Source organism: Rousettus aegyptiacus, unplaced genomic scaffold (assembly GCF_014176215.1).
Source record: "Rousettus aegyptiacus isolate mRouAeg1 unplaced genomic scaffold, mRouAeg1.p scaffold_m13_p_8, whole genome shotgun sequence".
Classification (NCBI taxonomy): Eukaryota; Metazoa; Chordata; class Mammalia; order Chiroptera; family Pteropodidae; genus Rousettus; species Rousettus aegyptiacus.
In genome coordinates this window covers 18,452,887-18,471,819 of record NW_023416311.1, presented here as the reverse complement: position 1 = coordinate 18,471,819, position 18,933 = coordinate 18,452,887, and the positions used below count along the sequence as shown (strand labels likewise).

The following is an 18,933-nucleotide window of genomic DNA, read 5'->3' as shown; positions in this document are numbered from 1 at the left end:
CCTGTACCTGGCTCCTTCATTTTGTGGCTCTGACATTCCTGGAAGGCAATAAGGCGGGGCGGGGGTGGGGGGAGTAGAGAGATAGAGAGATAGACAGAGAGAGAAGACTTTCATGGGCCAAGTCTGGAAGTGGCGCATATCACATTCCATGGGACAAAACTTTCAGTCGTGGGGTGGCCTCAGTGCAAAAGAGGCTGGGAAGTGTAGTTTAGTTGTGAGCCCAGGAGGAAAAGAGAAATAGTCCCATCACACTTGAGGGACAACAAAATTTGAGCGTTGGATGTAGGAAGAAGGACCTACAAGAGTCAGTAAAGCACCTTTAAGAGAGAAACTTGGAGAAAATGATGTCCATGGAAAAAAGGAAGAAAACAGTTTGGAAGAAGGCAGTCAGGAACAGGTCTGGACTACAGTCAGGCAAGCAAGGTGCTGAGAAGCAAAACGGAACATGAGAGTGCGGCCCTCTTCAGTTTTGCACCCCAGGACCCTCACTTGTTTTACCAGAGTCCCAGTCCTGGCAGTGCCACGTGCTGCAGAGAAGGAAATAGGAGCAGACAGGGAGGATGCCCATGGATTGGCGACCAGTGGTCCCAGAGGCTTTAGCAATGTAGACAAAGGGGGCCACATACCAAATCTGACAAGCTCAGGGGAGGCCTGCATGGCAGGCCCTACAAACTCAGAAGCCAAAAGTAACCACGAAGGCCTGTAGCTTCCTTGACAAAGGTCAGTCTTTACCTTAAATGAGACTGTCTTTTAGTATCTAAGAATATACCTTTGCAAAGTCAGAGTAATCTTTTCCAGACTCCTCAGAGCACACCCATAGGCACCAGAGCAGGAGACCACAGGCCCCTCATTGTCATCTTGTTTCTCACATCCCATCTCTATATGATGTAAATGTTAATTATTAACCATCCTGTACCCACCAGTGTAAAAGAAGTGAGCTCTCTCTCCATTTTACTTTTTATCCAATCCCAGAGATTCCCTCTCCCATCTCCTTAATCTACCACCAGCGACTTTCATGTAACCCTCCTTTGATTCTAATGTGTAAAATAAAATAAGCTTAGAAACTGCCATTCTCTGGAGCATTTTCTCAGTCTGTTGAGATTTTGCTTCCTGGCAATTGTCATCAGTTTGGCTCAAATAAACCCATTAAAATTCTCTCCAGGTTTGGATGTCCTTTATGTCGACAGCAAGCAGTTTTCCGTGAGGAAACAGAGTCCCGGCAGTTCTTGGACAGGAACTCGCCTGGCGTCCCCAGCACAGGTTCCGGCCAGTTTCCTAGGTCTCCCATTTTGAAGTCCAGCTCCGACCTGCTCATGCCTTTAAAGTACATTGGAAAGAGGAAAAGGAAGGGAAGTTGACATTTGTTGCTTCTACTCTGTGTCACTCTCAATTCACTTGATTTTCCATTGAACGAACCCACGAGGTGGGTATTACCCCATTTTTCTGCGAAGGAAACTGGGGCTCATAAAAAGGTAAAAAGGTACTAGCGATCACAAAGGGTAGAATTGGGATTCGAATGCGGGTCTAAAGCCCGATGTTCCTAGTGCGCCTTCGAAAGGGTTTTCCAGCCCTCGCAAGGGAGCACGTTCTTGCATCCCCAGCCTCACACCCTGGGAAGAGCCGGGTTTGTGGGGAGACAGGGTCTCTGGCTCAGGGAGGAGAGGACTTCTGAGATAGGAAACTGAGAGCTCCTCCTCTGAGTATGGAAAGCAGGCAAGGCATGCGCTGTCCCAGAGGTCCTGGAAGAGGGCAAGAGGGAGCCCAGAGAACCTGGGGAGGGCAGTTGGGGGCTGGCTAGACTGGCCCCTCCCCCTCCGACCCTGGCAGCCCCGCCCCAAGCCTCAGGCTTCTCCAAGCTTTAGATCCGAGCAGCTGACGCCAGCGCGGCAACTCCAAGCTGCCATGGACCTTGAAGGTCAAGGAGACCCGCGGTCGTCTGTCCCCTGTGTTCCTGCACCAGCATCTCCCCAGCCCTGCTGCCCCTCTTCCCATCCCAATGTACCTCGGTCCCTCATCCCTCCACCCCCACTGGAAGACCAAGTCCCTGGACCCCGTCTCCACTCTCTTACTTCCGCTATCTCCTTCTAATCTCTCTGAACCCCAAGCATTCATTTCTGTCCCCCAAAGACCTCTTCTCACTCTTCTTTTTCCACTCTTTGGGTCCCAAGAAGCTCTGGGGCTTAAGACCCAGGAAGGGTCAGGGGTGGCCTGGAGGAGGGCACATCTCTCGGGGGCTTTAGGGGACAGGAGTAGGAGGCTGGACTGGGATCAGCTCTGGACTTTGTTCCTGGCTAGCAGCTGGGGAGGAGTGGAGGCAAAGTCCCATCCCATGTGCCTCTGGCCAGGCAGAGAGCTTGAGTCCAGTGATCCTCTGCTGGGTAGGGGTGATGCGGATAAGGAGGCTGTATGTAGAACCATCCGGGCCAGGCTTGGAGGTCAAAAGTCTCCTGTCTGAATATGGGTACCACCAAGAATAGGCTGTGTGACTTCAGGCAAGTCACCTGACTTCTCAGAGCCTCCTTTCCTTGCATCTGTAAAATGATAATAACAGCTCCCTGCTCACAAGGTTGTGGGGAGGACAAATGACAGGCTGCATGGAAGGTGCCCCCTCTGTGAGCTCTGCATTTTCACTGGACTTCTTCCCCAGGTCTGACTTCCTCCCTGGTTTGCTACCTCTTTTGGCCCTGCATACCTGGTCCCTTTGGCTTGGCAGTGGAAGTAGCTGTTGGGGTCCAAACAAGCTCTTGGTTTTAGAAATGACCTGAGCCTGGGTTCATGCCCCATTCCTGCCACCTGCTAGCTGTGTGACCTCAGACAAGATGCTTAGCCTCACTGTGTTTCTATTTTCTTATTAATAAAGTGAAAACAGTGCCTGCCCTTGGCTCACGATGAGGATTAAATGAGATGATTCATGTGGAGTGCCTGGCACACCAGGACCGCCTGGGGGTGGTTACCCTGATGTTGATCCCTCACATTTGTCTATCCAGCTCTGAGCTCTCCCCAGGTTCCAGCTCCGTTTTTGGAAGCTCTGTGTGTCCATCTCCACCTTAACACCTCCCCGCAATGCCAAACTCAGCCTTCTCCCTACACCAGCTCCATTCTGTTCATGTCTCACCATCCTGCTACCCAGACTGGAAACTTCAGGGTCAGCTTTTACTGATCCTTTTCTCTCGCACCCCAATACCTACACAGTTGTTGTGTCCTGTGGACTTAGCTCCATGGTGTCACCTGAGCCTCTTCCTGTTCTTTTCCTCTTGCCCTCTGGGGGGGCAGCCTGGTGGAGGCTTCCTTTGCATCGTTGTCTTCGTGCATGTGATGACACCTGATGTTTAGCTCAGAAGATCTGGTGCTGGGATCACTGAGCCATGGGAATTAAGCCTGGAGGGGATAGACAAGTCAAGGGGGTGAGGCGAAGGCTGAGGAACTGGGGGAAAGCAGGGGCACGGACAGAGCCTGGGAGGGTGGTGGGCAAAGGTGGAGAGGTCCGACTCGGCCAATGTGTGAGTGGGGCAGGACCACACGTGGAGGTGGGGTGATGTTCAGGTGGTGTCCCCTTTTTCTTACAGCCTTGAGAAGGACGCTCTCCTATTGCACTTCACCCTGGCTCATTGCTTCTTGCCCAGCTGTTGCAACAGCCTCCCAACTTATATCTTTCAGGAACCCTAGGCAAAATTTAAATATTTGAACTTCAAAGTGCATTTGATCATGTGACTTCTGATAAAAAAATACAATGATTTCCCATTTTCAACTGACCAAAACCCTCCTCCTGTCATTCAAAGCCTGCTCAGTCTGGCCCCATCCTACCACTCAGTCCTCTATCTTGTTACACTCTAACTGCTCTGAAATTCTGTAGATCAGGGGTCCCCAACCTTGGGGCCACGGACCAGTACTGGACTGTGGCCTGTTAGCAGCTGGGCTGCACAGCAGGAGGTGAGCGAAGCTTCATCTGTGTTTGCAGCCGCTCCCCAGCGCTAGCATCACCGCCTCAGCTCCACTTCAGATCATCAGGCATTAGATTCTCATAGGAACACCAGTCCCTGGTGCCAAAAAGGTTGGGGACTGCTGCCATAGATCCTCTTAGCACTTGCGTGATGGGCAATCACATTTTGCCCTACTTGGAGGTCATTTCTCTTCTCTAGGTAGAGAAGGGGAAAGAGAAGAATATTAATCTGGAAACCGCAGTGCTAATCAGCCTGTGTCTCCATCTGGTATTTGCCAAATGGATTGACAAATAAATAGAGCCATCAGAGTCAGACACCTGGGTTCAAAGATGCCTGCTCGGACACTTTATGCAAATCACCTCATTCCCTTCTCACTGAAGTCCTGTGATTTCCTCGTGAAACTGATTCAGAGAGGTTAGCAAACTGCATGGGGTCACTCAGCATAAGGGTGGAGGAACCAGGACTCAAACCCATGCATGCCCGACTCCCAGTCCGGGCAGTTCATACTACACCAGGGACACCCCTGGAACCTTGATTGTGGCTTGCTGAACTCTGTGACTATTCACTTAATAAACATAATTTTAAAAGATAATGTTATGTTAAGTTAAACGGCAGCGTGGTGAGGTGGGGTAATTAGGGCACTCTGGAGACCCTCTGCCCGGGCTTATGTTCCTGACTGCACGTTCCCCAGCTATGTGAACTTTGAGCAAGTTACTTGCCCTCTTAGTGCCTCGGTTTCCTGATTCGTAAAATGGGGATAATAATAGTATTCCTATAGGGTTATTGTGAGGATTAAATGTGTTAATATATCTAAAATGCTTGAAACAGTGCCTAGAAAAGATGGTTAGTTATCATTATTATTATTACACATTATGTCATTCTCGCTTCTATTATAGACAAATTGTAGAAGTCTCCAGAGTTTTAAGAACAACTTAAAAAGTCAAAATCTTTAAAATTGACAACTTCCAAGTTAATTTTTTCCTGTGAGTTGAGAGAAACCATCATTACCTGGTTTTGGCTGGAAGACTGTCAGCCTCATATAACACCGCTGTTGCTGCAAGCGCAGGCCACGCATTACACATACCATTAAGAACAACGACTTGTATTTATTTTAGGTCCACTCGAAGAGCCTCCCTTTGTGCCCACCCATCACAGTCACGGACAAGTGCTTGTTAATGACTGAAGGTGAGTGAGCTGGGGGATGGAAGCTCTGCTCCCTTCTGGCAAGGAGCCGCTGCCCAGTCAGGGCAGAATAGAAACAGTAGGCAAGACCAGCTAGTGGGGAATATTTTCATGTATTGTGCCAAATCTTTGGTTTATTTGTATCCTTTTACATAATTTGTATAGAGAGAAGTACAGGAACTATTCCAAGATGCTTTTTGTATACACTCTCAGAAAAAGAGATGTCAATTTTAATAGACTCTGGACAGTCAACTCAGAAAGTATCGCCTTGAGACAGCAATGTTACATCCCACAGGGTAAAATTATAATCTCTGAAGACCCGGCAGTTTGAGAGATCTCATAGTAACAACTGCAAGGGTAGAAAGCGGGACAGGGTGTTACAGCCGAGTAGCAGCTTCTCCCAAGTCTTCTGCACCAGCCTTCCCCAGGCAGCTGCAGAAACAGCCCTCTCCTCCCAAGTTCCTTCCACTCATACCTGCGCATGCATTCAGAAGCCTGTATTTTCAAGGCCACCACAGGGAATCCCTTTCGTTGGAAATGCATGAAAGTTGGGGCCTAAAGAAAACCAGATCCAGACGTTACTTATTTATTTTTCACAAACTGAATGTGGAGTGCTTAACATTCTATTCTGCCTCCACGATAAGCAGTTGGAACAACTGAGCTCCAAGAAGGGACAAGAGAATGGCTCCCCGCTGGCAGGGTTGGGGAGGGTGACAAGGTTCTACAGGTGGAGGCTCTACAAGCACCAGCTGTGGAGGAAGAAGAGCTGGGTCCGCAGAGATCATTTGCCAGCTTTATCATTTTCTACCTCTGCCCTTTAAGTAATTTCCCTTTACATTTCCGAGCCTCAGTTCTCCATCTATAAAGACGGATGATCTCTACCTAGGATTTGTGACTGTGCAGCAAGTGCCTGGCATGCCGTGGGCACCAGCGGATGGCAGCTTTCCTTCTCTTCCAGCAATTCCGAAGCTCTAAGCTCTGCTACAAACTAGAATTAGGTTGCTACATTCCAGACCAGTTATATCAGAATTTGGGGGAGTGGGGCACAGACATCAGCATTTTGCAAAGCTCCCCAGACAATTTCATTGTGCAGCCAAAGTCGGGAACCACTGCTTCATCCATTCTTTTTTTTTAATTAATTAATTAATTTTTTATGGAGACATTGGTTAACGAAATTTAGTAAGTTTCAGCTGTATACTTTAACAGTAAGGCATATATATATTTACATTGTGTGTTCACCTTCTATAGTTAGATTTCTTTCTGTCACCACATAATTGACCCCCTTTATCCTGTCTCCCCGCTGCCCTCTGGTAACCACTAGCATAGTCCATGTTCATGAGTGCCTGTTTGTCCTGTTCATTTGTTGCTTTTAGGTTTATATCCCACATATAAATGATATTATGTAATTTTCAACTTTTTCTGTCTGGCTTATTTCGCTTAGCATGATTATCTTGAGGTCCATTCATGTTGTCGCAAATGACAGTATTTCATCTCTTCTTATGGCTGAGTAATATTCCATTATATATATGTACCACAGCTTCTTGAGTCAATCATCTATCCTGGGACACTTCAGTTGCTTCCATGTCCTGGCCACTGTGGGTAATGCTGCAATGAACACTGGTGTGCAAATATCTTTATGAATATAGTTTTCAAGTCTTTAGGGTAAATACCCAGTAGAGGGATTGTTGGATCATATGGTAGATTAATTCTTAGTTTTCTGAGGAGCCCCATACTGTTTTCCACAGTGGCTGTACCAATTTTCAGTCCCAACAGCAGTGTATGAGGGTTCCTTTTTCTCCGCATCCTCTCCAACATTTCCACCCATTCTAAAAAACTTACCTTGACCCTATCTCAAATGAAGTCCCTCTCTCCTTCTTCGTCTTTTCTTTCTTTTTTTTCTTTCATTTTGTTTTAATTATAGAGAATGTCAAACACAAAATGTCACAGAATGTCATGTACAAAAGTAGACAGAAAGGTCTGATGAACCCTCATGTCCTCATCACACGGCCTCAACAAAAATCAGCTTGTGGCTAACCCAGCCTCATCCACACCCCTTCTGCTTTCTACCTTCCAGGATTACCTTAAAGCAAAACTAGCTTTCCAATCTTTTCATACATTACCTTCTCAGCTAGTATTTTCTCAAAGATAAGAACTTTTCTTTTTATTGCAATCACAAGAGTTATCACAATTAGATTTTTTAAAAAATTCCCTTAATGCTATCAAATATCCCTTCAGTGTTTGAATTTTTAATTCTCTTATAAATGTTCTAATTTGGTTTCAATTAATATGTTTGAATTAGAATCCAAATAAGATCCATATACTATGGTTGATTAGAATGTGTTTTAAGATTCTCTTAATCTTTTGTTTTCCTTGCAATATATTTGCTTAAGAAATTAGGTTACCTTCTGGTCGAGTTTACTTTGGCCTGGATTTTGCTGATTGTGTCCCCATGGGATGCTTTAACATGTTTCTCTGTCCTCTGATTTTCTCGGAAATTGGTGGTTGCATCTAGAGTCTGATCTGACTCTGGTTCAACTGTTTTGACAAGAGTATTGCATGAGTGGTGGTGTGTTCTCCCATCAGGAGTGTCCAGCTGTCTTTCTTCTCGATGTTGGCTTTTGGTGCTCAACACACAGATTCACTGGTTCACTGGGATTGCAGAATGGGTCCTGCCTTTCAGCAGAGCATTGGTTATTGCTTAAGTGAATAATGATTTTCAGTAAATTTACTGACTTGTACAGCTATCACCATAGACCATTTCCATCACCCTAATAAGATCTCATGCTGTTTCGAGTTCGTTCTCAGCCCAAGGCATACACAATACTGATATCTGTCTCTTTAGATTTGCCTTTTCCGGGTGTTTCATATAAAGGGAGGCATGCAATCTGTGGTCTTGTGCGAGTGTTAGTTCTTAACCCTCATGAGCATCTGAGTCACAGGGGGAGCTCTTCCAAAATCATCCCTCATAGCCTTTTATTAAGGTGGTCAGAATGGACCAGAGCAGCAGAGATTCTGCAAAGCTCCCCAGATGACTTCAAGGTACAGCCCAAGTGGAGGGCTCTGCTTTCTCACCTCTGCTGAAGGGGGTGGTCTGTGCCGACAGCCTCCACTTCCTCGCCTCCCATATACTTATTGACCATGACTATGTGATTTCTGCCCCAACCACACAGAACCAAAACTGCTCTGTCACAGGCCTTCCTGGCCTTCCTTCGACTTGCTTCAACTCACATTCCACTACCTGAAATCCAGACACCCCCTTCTGCCTGGGCTCCTTCTCTCTTAGACAGCCACACTTCTGTGTGTCCTTTAAATGCTGGTGTTTCCCAGAGCCTCCTCTTCTTCTCTGATCCTACCCACTGCTATGCTCAGTCACCATCTGTATATACTAGTGGCTCCAACATCTCCATCCCTCATCCTAATATCAATTCTGAACTCCAGAACAATTCGTCTGCCCTCCTTGCTTTCTGCTGGCACCTCAACCTCAGCATCCGCAAAACCAAAGTCATCTTTTCCCCCAGCTCTGCTGCTTATAAGCGGTGTCACCAGAGCATGCTCTGGGAACCTCCTTGGGATCTAGTTTCTGTACTCATAGAATGGGAAGATCTCCTGCAGTGAGTTTCAGGTGAGAGAGCATTATAAGAGAACTGTGGTGGCCACGGCTGCCACACCATAGGCAGTGTAGGCTGCCTTTTGCTGTCCCCATTCTCCGCCCCAACATACTCCTCCTTATGTCAGTTTTCAGCTACCCAGGATGGAAACCCAAGGTTACTACATTTTATTAGCTGCTAATTCTGGCAGATCCTATCTCAGGAACAATTCTCACCTTGACCCCTGTTTGCTCTACCTACGGCTACTGCCCAGGTTCAAGGCTTCCTCACCTTTTGTCTGGCCAGTGGCTTCGGCCTCCCTTTGCCTCCCAACCCATCTCCAGTCAGGAGCTGAAACAACCTTTCTAGAAAAAAAAATCATAATCATATAATTTCCTTGCTTAAAATTCTGTATGGCTCCTAGGATCTGTCCAAACTTCTCAGCTAAATAGTTTAGGCCTTTTTCACTCTGGCCTCACTCTCCGCCATTTCTCCTATGAATGCTACTCAGCCCTCCCTTCCATCTTCTCTCCATTTTCTTGTGTTTGAGCCTTGAACACCTGCTCTTTCAACCTGAAGTGTCTTGCCCTCCTTCATACCCACCCTACACCTCTGCCTGGCAAACATTACTCATTCTTCAAGGCCATCAGAACTACCACCCCCTTCCTCAGGGACACTTAGTCATTTCTTTCTCTACGCTTCTACCACCCTTGGTAAATGCTTTAGTCATTCCTTTAGCAAACACACCTACTGTGTGCTAGGCAGTGTTCCTGAGCACTTTGCAAATATTAACTCAGTTAATTTTTGTAACAACCCTATGAAGTAATTATTATCATTATTCCTGTTGCAGAGGAAGAACCTAAGGCCCCAGAGAGATTGAGTGGCCTAAGATCAGTTAGCTAAAAAATGGCAGAGCCCATGTTGAAACCCCGGTCATGTGGTCCAGAGTCAGGGCTCTGATTCATTCTGCTGTGTGGCCTCTCTGCTTGGATAAGTATCATTGAACACTTAGTATTAAGCTAAACAATGTGAAATTGCCAACGTTTGACCATTTTTGAGCGATAAAAGCAGCACATTCACATGGCTCAGTGTGCTAGGCCCCTGGGATACAGCAGGAAACTCTCTGGACAGATACATCTGTGCCTCCAGAGTTGATGAGGGAAGAACAAGGGGATGAGTGAGCAGCGACCTGATTTAGGAGGTCTGTAAGAGCCCCCTGCCGAGGAAGCGATGTCTATGAGAAGACCCAAAAGAGAACTGAGGGGTGATGGGGAGTTGGCGGGGGCTGGGGAGTGGGGTGAAGAAAGGGAGTTGCAGGCAGAGGCACAACCCTGGAACAGCACAGGCTAAGGCCTGAAAGCTAAGAGAAAGAGCTGCCTGCTCTGTCACCCCAAACGAGTACCTGGCACCAAGCAGGTGCTCAATAAAGGTTTGTCGAAAGAATAAATGAAAACTGGAAAGAAGTCGGTAAGCCTGGAGCTAATACAATGAAAGTGGAATTTTAAACAGGAGAGTGATCCACTCGGAATTAATTTGTTCATTGTTTTATTTTAAAGGCACGTTTAATGGGGTATAATTATAGACAGTAAAATTCACCCTTTTCTGTGTGAAGTCCTGTGAGTCTTGACAAATGCATCAGTCATGTAGCCACCATCACAGACAAGATCTAGAACAGTCCAGTAGCTTCCAAAAACTCTGTGGTGCTGTCAGTTTGCGGGCAGCCCCACCCCTGCCCCCAGGCAATCATTGGTTTCTTCTCTGTAGTTGTTGGTTTGCGTTTGCCTTTTCCAAAATGTCATATGGATGGGCTCAAATAGGATGTAGCCCTTTAAATCTGGTTTCTTTACTTAAAACAATACAGTTGAGATGCATCCCTACTGTGTGTATCAGTAGCTGGTTCCTTTCTTTATTGCCAAGTCAGAATTCCATTGATAGATGTGTCAGTTTGTTTATCTGACTCTCAGCAGTTGAAGGATTTGAATTTGATTTAAAAAGCGAACATCAGTGCACAGAGTCTGACTGAGTGGGGGCTTCTGCATCGCTGCTCTTTGTTCCTGGGCCTTTTACTTGGCTGGACCACAGTGAAGATAGGACTATGTCTTTGTCCCTTTTACTGACTTTGTTCCCAGCACCCAGCCAGGGCACAGCTGGCTCTGAGTGAGGAACCTGACCCTCTTTCCCCACACTTGGGACACTTGGGACAGTGTGGGAGAGAATGTGGGGAAAGAGGTCAGGTTCAACCACCGGACTGTGGCTGAGGGTGGGAGTGGGGAGGTAAGAACGGGTGCTTTGGGGAAGAAGAGCTGCACAAAAGAGTAGAGCAAGCCAATGTCTGGCGTCAACTTCAACTTGGAGCAAAAGTGGGGTTAACAAAGCTCAACCCAACTCTACCCAAGCCCCTCTCTCACATGCTGTAGAATTGTGTCCCCATCCCTGGGAGGCTCCCATGAGGCCGCAGGTCTTCTCTTGGCCAACAGATGGCCTTGTTGCATCATGCCTGAGCTCAGCCTCAGCGGGTCACCCTATTCATTCAACTGGCGTGAGGGGCACAGTAACCCATACACGTGCGGGAAGGACGTTAGGGACCACCACGTCCACCACTCTTATTTTACAGGCAAGGACTCGCCTGCACTCCTGAAGCTGTGTCCCACAGAACAGGGGCTCTACCCCAATTTCCCTGTCCTTTTCCTTGTACAACCCCCATCTGTAGAGATATGGCAGTTTGCTGAAACATCAGGTGTGGGAGGGGTCTCCAAGCTAGAGGGCAAAAGCGGGGGCGGCGGGGGGGGGGGGACAGGCAGCCATGACCACAAGGCCTAGTTTGTCTGACTCTGCCGCCAGTTTGCTATGTGACCGCAGACTGCTTGCCCTTCCTCTCTGTTCCTCAGTTTCCACCTGTAAAAAAGCTAAACTTCCAGCTTTAAGATATTTGGTGCATCTATGGCCATGCCACCCTGAACGTTCCCAATCCCATCTGATTTCAGAAGCTAAGCAGGGTCAGGCCTGGTTAGTACTTAGATGGGAGACCACCTAGGAAGACCAGGTGCTGTAGTTGTTTAAAAAAACATATATATATTTGGTGCTATGGAGAAGACCGGGATGAAAAAGACACAGCTCAGATTCTACTGGGGGCTTCAACTCCTAAATGACTAATCCTTCTACGCAAGGCAGACTGGAAAGTCTTCAGGGTGACTTCAAGTGGTGTCACTTCTCTCTTAGTTGGTCAATAGCTGTTGATACAGCACTAGGTCTGCCGGGAAAAATGTAGGACAGAGTTAAAATTTGTTTCAGACAACCAACAGATGATTTTAAAGTACATGTATGTTCCGAATATCACCTAGGATTTATTTATACCTAAACAATCTTTGATGGTTGTCAGAAATTTAAATTTAACTAGGTGTCCTGTATTTTTATTTGCTCAGTTTGGCAACCTGACCAGCCCGCAGGGCCCACCCCGCACCCCAGCCATTCTCTCAGGACACCCAGATCTTCAGCCTTATTGGCTAGTGCCGAATTTAGCTGGTCGTTAAATCCAGTTGACCCTGGAACAACATGGGTTTGAACTGCGCAGGTCTATGTATGCAGATTTTTTTTCAATAAATACCTGTCCTTTTTTTAAAAAAAAATACTTGTGCTATTGTTGATCTATGGTTGGGAGTTTGTGGATGTGGAGGGCCAGCTGTATGCACTGATTTGTGCCATTTCGTGTAGGGGATTTGAGCATCTGTGAGTTTTGGTATCAGTGGAGGGGTCCTGGAACCAATTCCCCACTGATACCAAGGGACAACTAATTTGGGGAGGGAGTCAAAAGTCCTATGGGGATTTTAGATCGCGTGGGGTTGCCATCCCTAACCCCCACATTGTTCAAGTACAAGTGTATTTTGACAATCTCCCCTGACTACAAGAGAGGCAGCCAAAATGTAACATTGTTTTCTCTCTTTCCCACAGACCTGGCGCTCCTGCTGCCCCCTGCCACTCTGGCTGCCCTGGCAAATGGCTGGCTCCGAGAAGACTGTCCAGGCCTCAACTACGCAGCCTTGGTTGCAGGGGCAGCCCCCTCGCAGGCGGTGCTGTGGACCAAATCCCCTGGGGTACTGGCTGGGAGGCCTTTCTTTGATGCAATCTTTGCCTGGGTCAGTTGCCAGGTCTCCTGGCTCCTCCCTGAGGGATCAAAGCTGGTGCCTGTGGCCAAGGTGGCTGAGGTCTGGGGCCCTGCCCACTGCCTGCTGATGGGCGAGCGGGTGGCCCTTAACACCCTGGCCCGCTGCAACAAAGTTGCCAGTTCTGCAGCTGCTGCTGTGGAGGCTGCCAGGGGGGCCGGCTGGGCAGGGCATATGGCTGACACGAGGAAGACCACACCAGGCTTCCGGCTGGTAGAGAAATACAGACTCCTAGTGGGTGGAGCCACCTCGGACTGCTACGACCTGGGAGGGCTGGTGATGGTGAAGGACAACCATGTCGTGGCAGCTGGTGGTGTAAAAAAGGTATGTGTCGGCTGAGCCCCTGCCCTGCCTCTGCTCCAGCCCCCATCACAGCGCTTCCCTCTATTAGAGACCCTGGCGAGGAGTGAGGGCCTGGGAGTTGCGGGGTGAGACTCCTGGACCCTTCAGTCTCTGTCTATAAAATGAGGGGTTGGACCTGCTCCTTTACAAGTGTTCTGCTGCTGGGTGTGATGTTCAAGAGCAAAAGACGAACCATGGGGAGCCCAGTGTTGATGGTTCTACAACCTTGGGCAGGTCTAAAAATGTTCTTGAAGACCCCTTCCTGTTTAAATATTCTGCGTCAAAATGAACTCAGGTCTAATGCCAAACATTGCTATAAGGCCATTTTTTAGACGCACAAAAGTGGTAATTTCATTTGCTTTCACCTAATATGAAAGAAACCATTCCAATGCTTAGTTTCCTCATTAACCCAAAACTTGCTAACCATCTGGGCCTTTTGAACACCAGCCCCAGCTCACTGTGCTCCTAGCACGGCTGTTCTCAGGAGCACCTTTCTGGCCTGTCAGGCAGTGCAGCGGGGCCAGCAGGCGTCCAACTTCACTCTGAAGGTGGAGGTGGAGTGCAGCAGCCTACAGGAGGCCTTGGAGGCGGCGGAGGCAGGTGCGGACCTCGTCTTGCTGGACAACTCAGACGTAAAGGGGGGTCTGCTTCCTGGGAAGGGGCCAGGTTAGGGGCTCTCATGAACCCTTGGCTTGTGTCCTGCAGGAGCTGCACCCCACGGCTGAAGTGCTGAAGGCCCGGTTCCCGAGCGTGGGCGTGGAGGCCAGTGGGGGTATCATGCTGGGCAACCGCCCTCGGTTCTGTGGGCCACACATCGATGTCATCTCTTTGGGGATGCTGACCCAGTCTGCCCTGGCCCTGGATTTCTCCCTCAAGCTGTTTGCTGACGAGGCCACTCCAGTGCCCTATGCCCACCGATCCTAAAGCTAAAGAGGATGACACTGGTAGTGGGGTAACATGGTTTCTCGGGATCCTCAAGGTTATATATATTTTAGGAATAGTGGCCAAGAGGACACTCTTAGTGTTCACCTGGGTTAAAGTCTAGCTCTGCCACTTAACTGCTGTGTGGCCCTGAAGGGCTGACTTCACCTCTGCTCACCTCAGTTTCCTGATCTATAAAATGAGGTCAACCTTCTGGATTTCTTTGGGCGATAATTAACACATAGTAAATGCTCAGTAAATGTTAGAAATTACCATAGTTCATCTGTTCTAAGATGCATTTTTTTTTTCACACACTGGCCACCTCTGAAGTCAAGGTGCATCTCTAACCAATGATGTTTAAAGGCTACTGTGCGTGCAGGTTATAGATATAACATGATAATCTATGTTGAAATAACCCCCAAAGAGCACTTTTTACAAGCAATGGTAAGTGATAAGAAAGCATTGGTTTTATTTAATCTACGATTTTCTTTTGGAGTGATAGCATGAGTTTTATAATTAATGGCATCTTATATTTGAGGACATGTGGCATCAGGTCTGATATTTAGCTAGAATATTACACTTGGTTGATGCTCCAGTTATACCAGTGATTAAGTCTTTGGTTACTGTTTTACCTCTTTGGCAGAGGTGAGAACCTGTCCATTCCTCACTTCTTCACCATGCATCTTCCTCAAAATGAAAGACACCCCCCATTTGGTGTTGCAGGCTTTTTGGGGTCTGGTTCCATGGGGTTAAAAGTGAGGAGAGGATGGTTGATATAGAGCAGCTGAGGCCAGAGCAAATGTCTGTTTAAGGGGTGAAGGATGGGGGAGTGGGGTCACATGTTCAGAGGTCAAACTTCTCACTAAGCCGTGTGCCACCCCTACCCTCACCTCAAGCCTAGGGCTCACCTTTCTTTAACCCCTTCTGGTGTGGCTCCTGGAGCAACCAGGACATGAGGGCTCCCCAGGATGAAGGTGGTCCCCGAGGTGACCCCTTCCAGAAGGGCTCCAATCTGGAGATGCCTTTCTCCTCCCAGAACTTAGTCTCTTCTCCACCCTTTGCCAGAGGGAGAGAAAAACAGCTCTTGTCCACAAATTCTCCTTCCAGGGGGAGTGGGGGCGTCCCAGTCTGCCTTAAGGGAGGTATTCTTCCCTTAACCCCTTCTCTAAACCTGGAGACTAGTAAGGGGCCTGGGAATGGGGCGGATTAAGAAAACAAGGAGCTTATTTCAGATGTGAAAGCCCCAGACCTTCATCCTCGCACAACAAACATGCTTTGGGCACCTGCCATGGCCAGGCTGTGAGCACACATCACCTAGCAGAGATGCAGGACACAGTGGACACTGGCTTTGTTAATACACTGAACCGAAGGGCCCATTTTCACAGGACACAGCTCAGAGGTGCCATCTGGGGCTGCACCTGTCTTCTCTATTATGCATCTTGAACCCAAATCCTCCTGTCCTGGGAGGGAACGCCATTGCCAGAGGAAAAAGAAATGGATCCTGGGCTGGCAGAAGCAGCGCAAGCCCTCCTCGCAGGGAAATGGAGTTCCAGGCAGGAGACAGCATGGGCTCAGCGGTAGGAAATGGCTTGGATTGTTTGGTATAAGATTCGAAGCTAGGATCAGGCGAGGCGAGATGACTAGGACTGGGCCACATCCAACCACAAAATGGTAGGTAGGTCAGAGGACTTGGACTCTGTCCCGAGAGCAATCAGATTGAAGCTGGAAAGTGAGATAAGCATTTTGCAGTTAGATCACATCCACTGCAGGAAGATATATTTGAGGGGTCAGAGTAGCTTCAGGGGAGACCAGGGGAAGGCTGAAGCAGGAGAGGGCTTGAATGTGGGTCATGTCAGTGGGGTTGGAAAGAAGGGATGCAGGCAGAGGAAACAGCGTTTGCGAAGGCTCGGAGGGCAGATGGAGTCTGACGGGTAGAAAGAGTTGGGTGTGGCTGTGAGGATGGGGAGATGGGGTGGATGACAAAGAAAATCTCACCCTCATCTGGTAGTGCCCTATCTATCTGGCTACACTTTATCGTTGCCTGGTAAACCTAGGACTAGGTTTGGGTGATTTCTTCAAATCAAGTGCTGCTTCAGTGTATAACGAGTCATCAACACTGACTGGTAGTGAGAAGGGAACATGCATGACTGAGTGCCCTTGTTCAGCACACATAGATCTCGTTCCCTCAGTTAATGTTCATGAGGGGTGGAAGTTAGTGTCACCATTTTACCCATGAGGAAACTGAGGTTTTATGAAGTTAGAAGTTGGGGGTGATATATCAATAGAGTGGTGAGGCAGGGTTTGAAATCTGTGTCAGCCAAGTAGTCCATTAATGTTGATCAAACACCTACTATGCACCAGGCACTATTCTAGACACAGGATACGTAACAATGAATAAACAGACAGAAATCCTTGTCCTCAAAACATTTATATTCTAATGTGGAGGAGGGGTTCGATGGAGTGGGAAGTATAAACAATGAAAAAAATACCTGAGAATACCAAATGTCAAAACCTCTTATAGCCACAAGAGGGCACTGCAATCCCACCACCAGTCATTTTCTGATTTCATCTCCTTTTCCAGGCTCCAAAGATAACAGCCAAGGAGGCTATGAATACTAAATATAGCATCTGCTCAAGAATGAAAACTGAGGAGGGGTGTGCAGCAGTTTCTTCTTCCACCTACTTTTCCAGCTTAATCCCCTTATCAGATTCCCATCCAACTACCCAAGGTATCTCTGTGACTTTTCAAGGCCCTGTGTACTCCAGAGATGACCAAGACACATCTTCACGCACTGACCCATCTACCCCTCTCCGTTTACCTACCTGCTCATCCACTTCCATCTACCCTCCTGGCCACCCTCTTACCCTACCCACCCACTCAGCTTCTATTTATTCTAGTTCTCACCTATCCACCCCAACAACACACACCCCTTCCATCTACCCATTCCTCTTACTATGCCTCCACTCACCCACCTATTGGGACACTCAGTCATGAAGGCAAGAGGTCAAACCAGGTTGACAGTCAGTGAAGTCAGTGGACCTGAGTTTTAGAGTGCCACGGCCAGTGAAAGCTGAAAGCATTTAAAAATGGCAAGACATTATTAGCCAACCAAACTGTATCTGAAAACAATTCAACTTTGTATCTTTAAAAAAAATCCCACTGTGGTTTTATGTGGTGTAAACAGAAACATTAATTTATCGCTAGCTCTTGAAGACAATATGGTAGGTAAAATTTCATAAATGTTTCAACATCTCTGTACTTTGTTCCAATCATCTCCTGAGTGGTAGATCATTTTGGCAGTTCCTTAATAATATTAAGACCTGCTTTCTGGGGCTCTAAGTAGCTCAGTATGTAAAACGGAACTACAGAGCACTAAAAAGCTGACCATGAGGCCGTAAATAACATCTCTATCAATCACTGTCCACATCAGATTTACTCCAGACAGTTCAGGCTTTCTTTATTTCAGATACATAGTGCTCTTTACATAGCTGGAATCTATCACAACACACCCAGAAAATGATTAGGGGCAAAGCGATCCTCTTACACATCTCTAGTTTGGTGGGTCACTGGGTAACCTTTTTCTCTCTTTCAGCCAAAAGATTCAGAAGCCTTAGCACCAGCAAAGAATTATCCACAAGTCACTCGCTTTTTTATATTTGGCTACTTTTTAACCAAAGGAGAGCATCTTTGTGATTTTGTTTGCTTTGTATGTATACCTAATTCAAGTCTAAACTCTGCCTTGAGATTTAAATATCTCGATTCATTTGAAGACATTAGATTTTCTAATGGCTTAATTTTCTTAAAGGTACCTTTCTGTAGCCTTCCAACTTGCCTCTATCTGGAGTGGTTATTCTTCAGGCCTGCCGCATAGCTGTCTCCTTGAGAACGCCTTTCGCCATCTACTGGGACTTCCTTCCTGTCTTTCTTGAGTTTGATCCCTAGTTTTCTGGATTCCTTGTCTTCCTCTTTCTTGCTTTGTCCCTTGTTGTGGTGGGCACATTCTCTAGTGGCTTGTGTGGGAGAGATTTATGAGCTCTTAGGTATGCAGGTTTATAATTTTCATCAAATTTGGAGAACAAAACAGTTGTTCAGCCATTAATTCTTAAAATATTTTTTCTGTGCTCCCATGTGTCTCCTTCAACTCCAGTTACTCACATATTAGGTTGCTTGAGGTTGTTTTACAGCTCACTAAAGTGTTTTTTATTTTTAAAAAAATTTTTCTGTTTTATTTCATATAATTTCTGTTGCTATGTCTTCAACTTCATGAATCTTTTCTTCTACAATGTCTAATCTGTTATCTGGAGTGTATTTTTCATCTCCAATATTATAATTTTCATTTCTAGAAATTTGATTTATATCATTTTTTATATCTTTATGTCTCTACCTCACCTTTTAAATATAGGGAACGCGGTTAGGGAACGCTATTTCAATGTCCTTCTCTGCTCATTCTAACATTTGCATCACTTCTGGGTTGGTTTCAATTGATTGACCATTTTCCTCAGTGTGGGTCATGTTTTCCTGTCCCTTTGCATGTGTAGATTGCTTGCCTGACATTGTGAATTTTACTTTGTTGAACACCAGATATTTTTTGTAATCTGTGTAATCTGTATGATTTGTTGGGTAGATTCAGAGCAGCGTTCAGTCTCAGGGTTAATTATTTCCCACCGCTAGGCTGAGAACTTCCTGAGTTCTCTGCCCAGTGCCCTGTGACATTTTCCAGTCTGTCTGGTGAGAAAGGCCCTGGCCTTGTGTGAGCCATGGACAATGATCCCTTCTTCCCCTGGCCTTCTGTAGTTTCC

General features: G+C 47.0%; 1 protein-coding gene and 1 pseudogene across 1 annotated transcript; both read left to right on the top strand.

The window, feature by feature from the left end:
* Positions 1-1,097: 1,097 nt before the first annotated feature.
* Positions 1,098-18,295, top strand: QPRT (quinolinate phosphoribosyltransferase). Its single transcript, XM_016155117.2, has 5 exons — positions 1,098-1,423; positions 5,057-5,126; positions 12,659-13,194; positions 13,719-13,844; positions 13,918-18,295. The coding sequence occupies exons 2-5, from the start codon at positions 5,117-5,119 to the stop codon at positions 14,134-14,136; spliced, it is 891 nt and encodes a 296-aa protein (XP_016010603.2). The 5' UTR covers positions 1,098-1,423; positions 5,057-5,116; the 3' UTR covers positions 14,137-18,295.
* LOC118607246 lies at positions 11,647-11,765 on the top strand (annotated as a pseudogene).
* Positions 18,296-18,933: the final 638 nt, after the last annotated feature.

Bases quoted from the DNA above. Each gene is read 5' to 3' on its own strand.
- QPRT (XM_016155117.2), top strand. The intron at 13,195-13,718 runs GTATGTGTCGGC...CTGGCCTGTCAG, and splicing joins CAGCTGGTGGTGTAAAAAAG to GCAGTGCAGCGGGGCCAGCA. The intron at 13,845-13,917 runs GTAAAGGGGGGT...TGTGTCCTGCAG, and splicing joins TCTTGCTGGACAACTCAGAC to GAGCTGCACCCCACGGCTGA.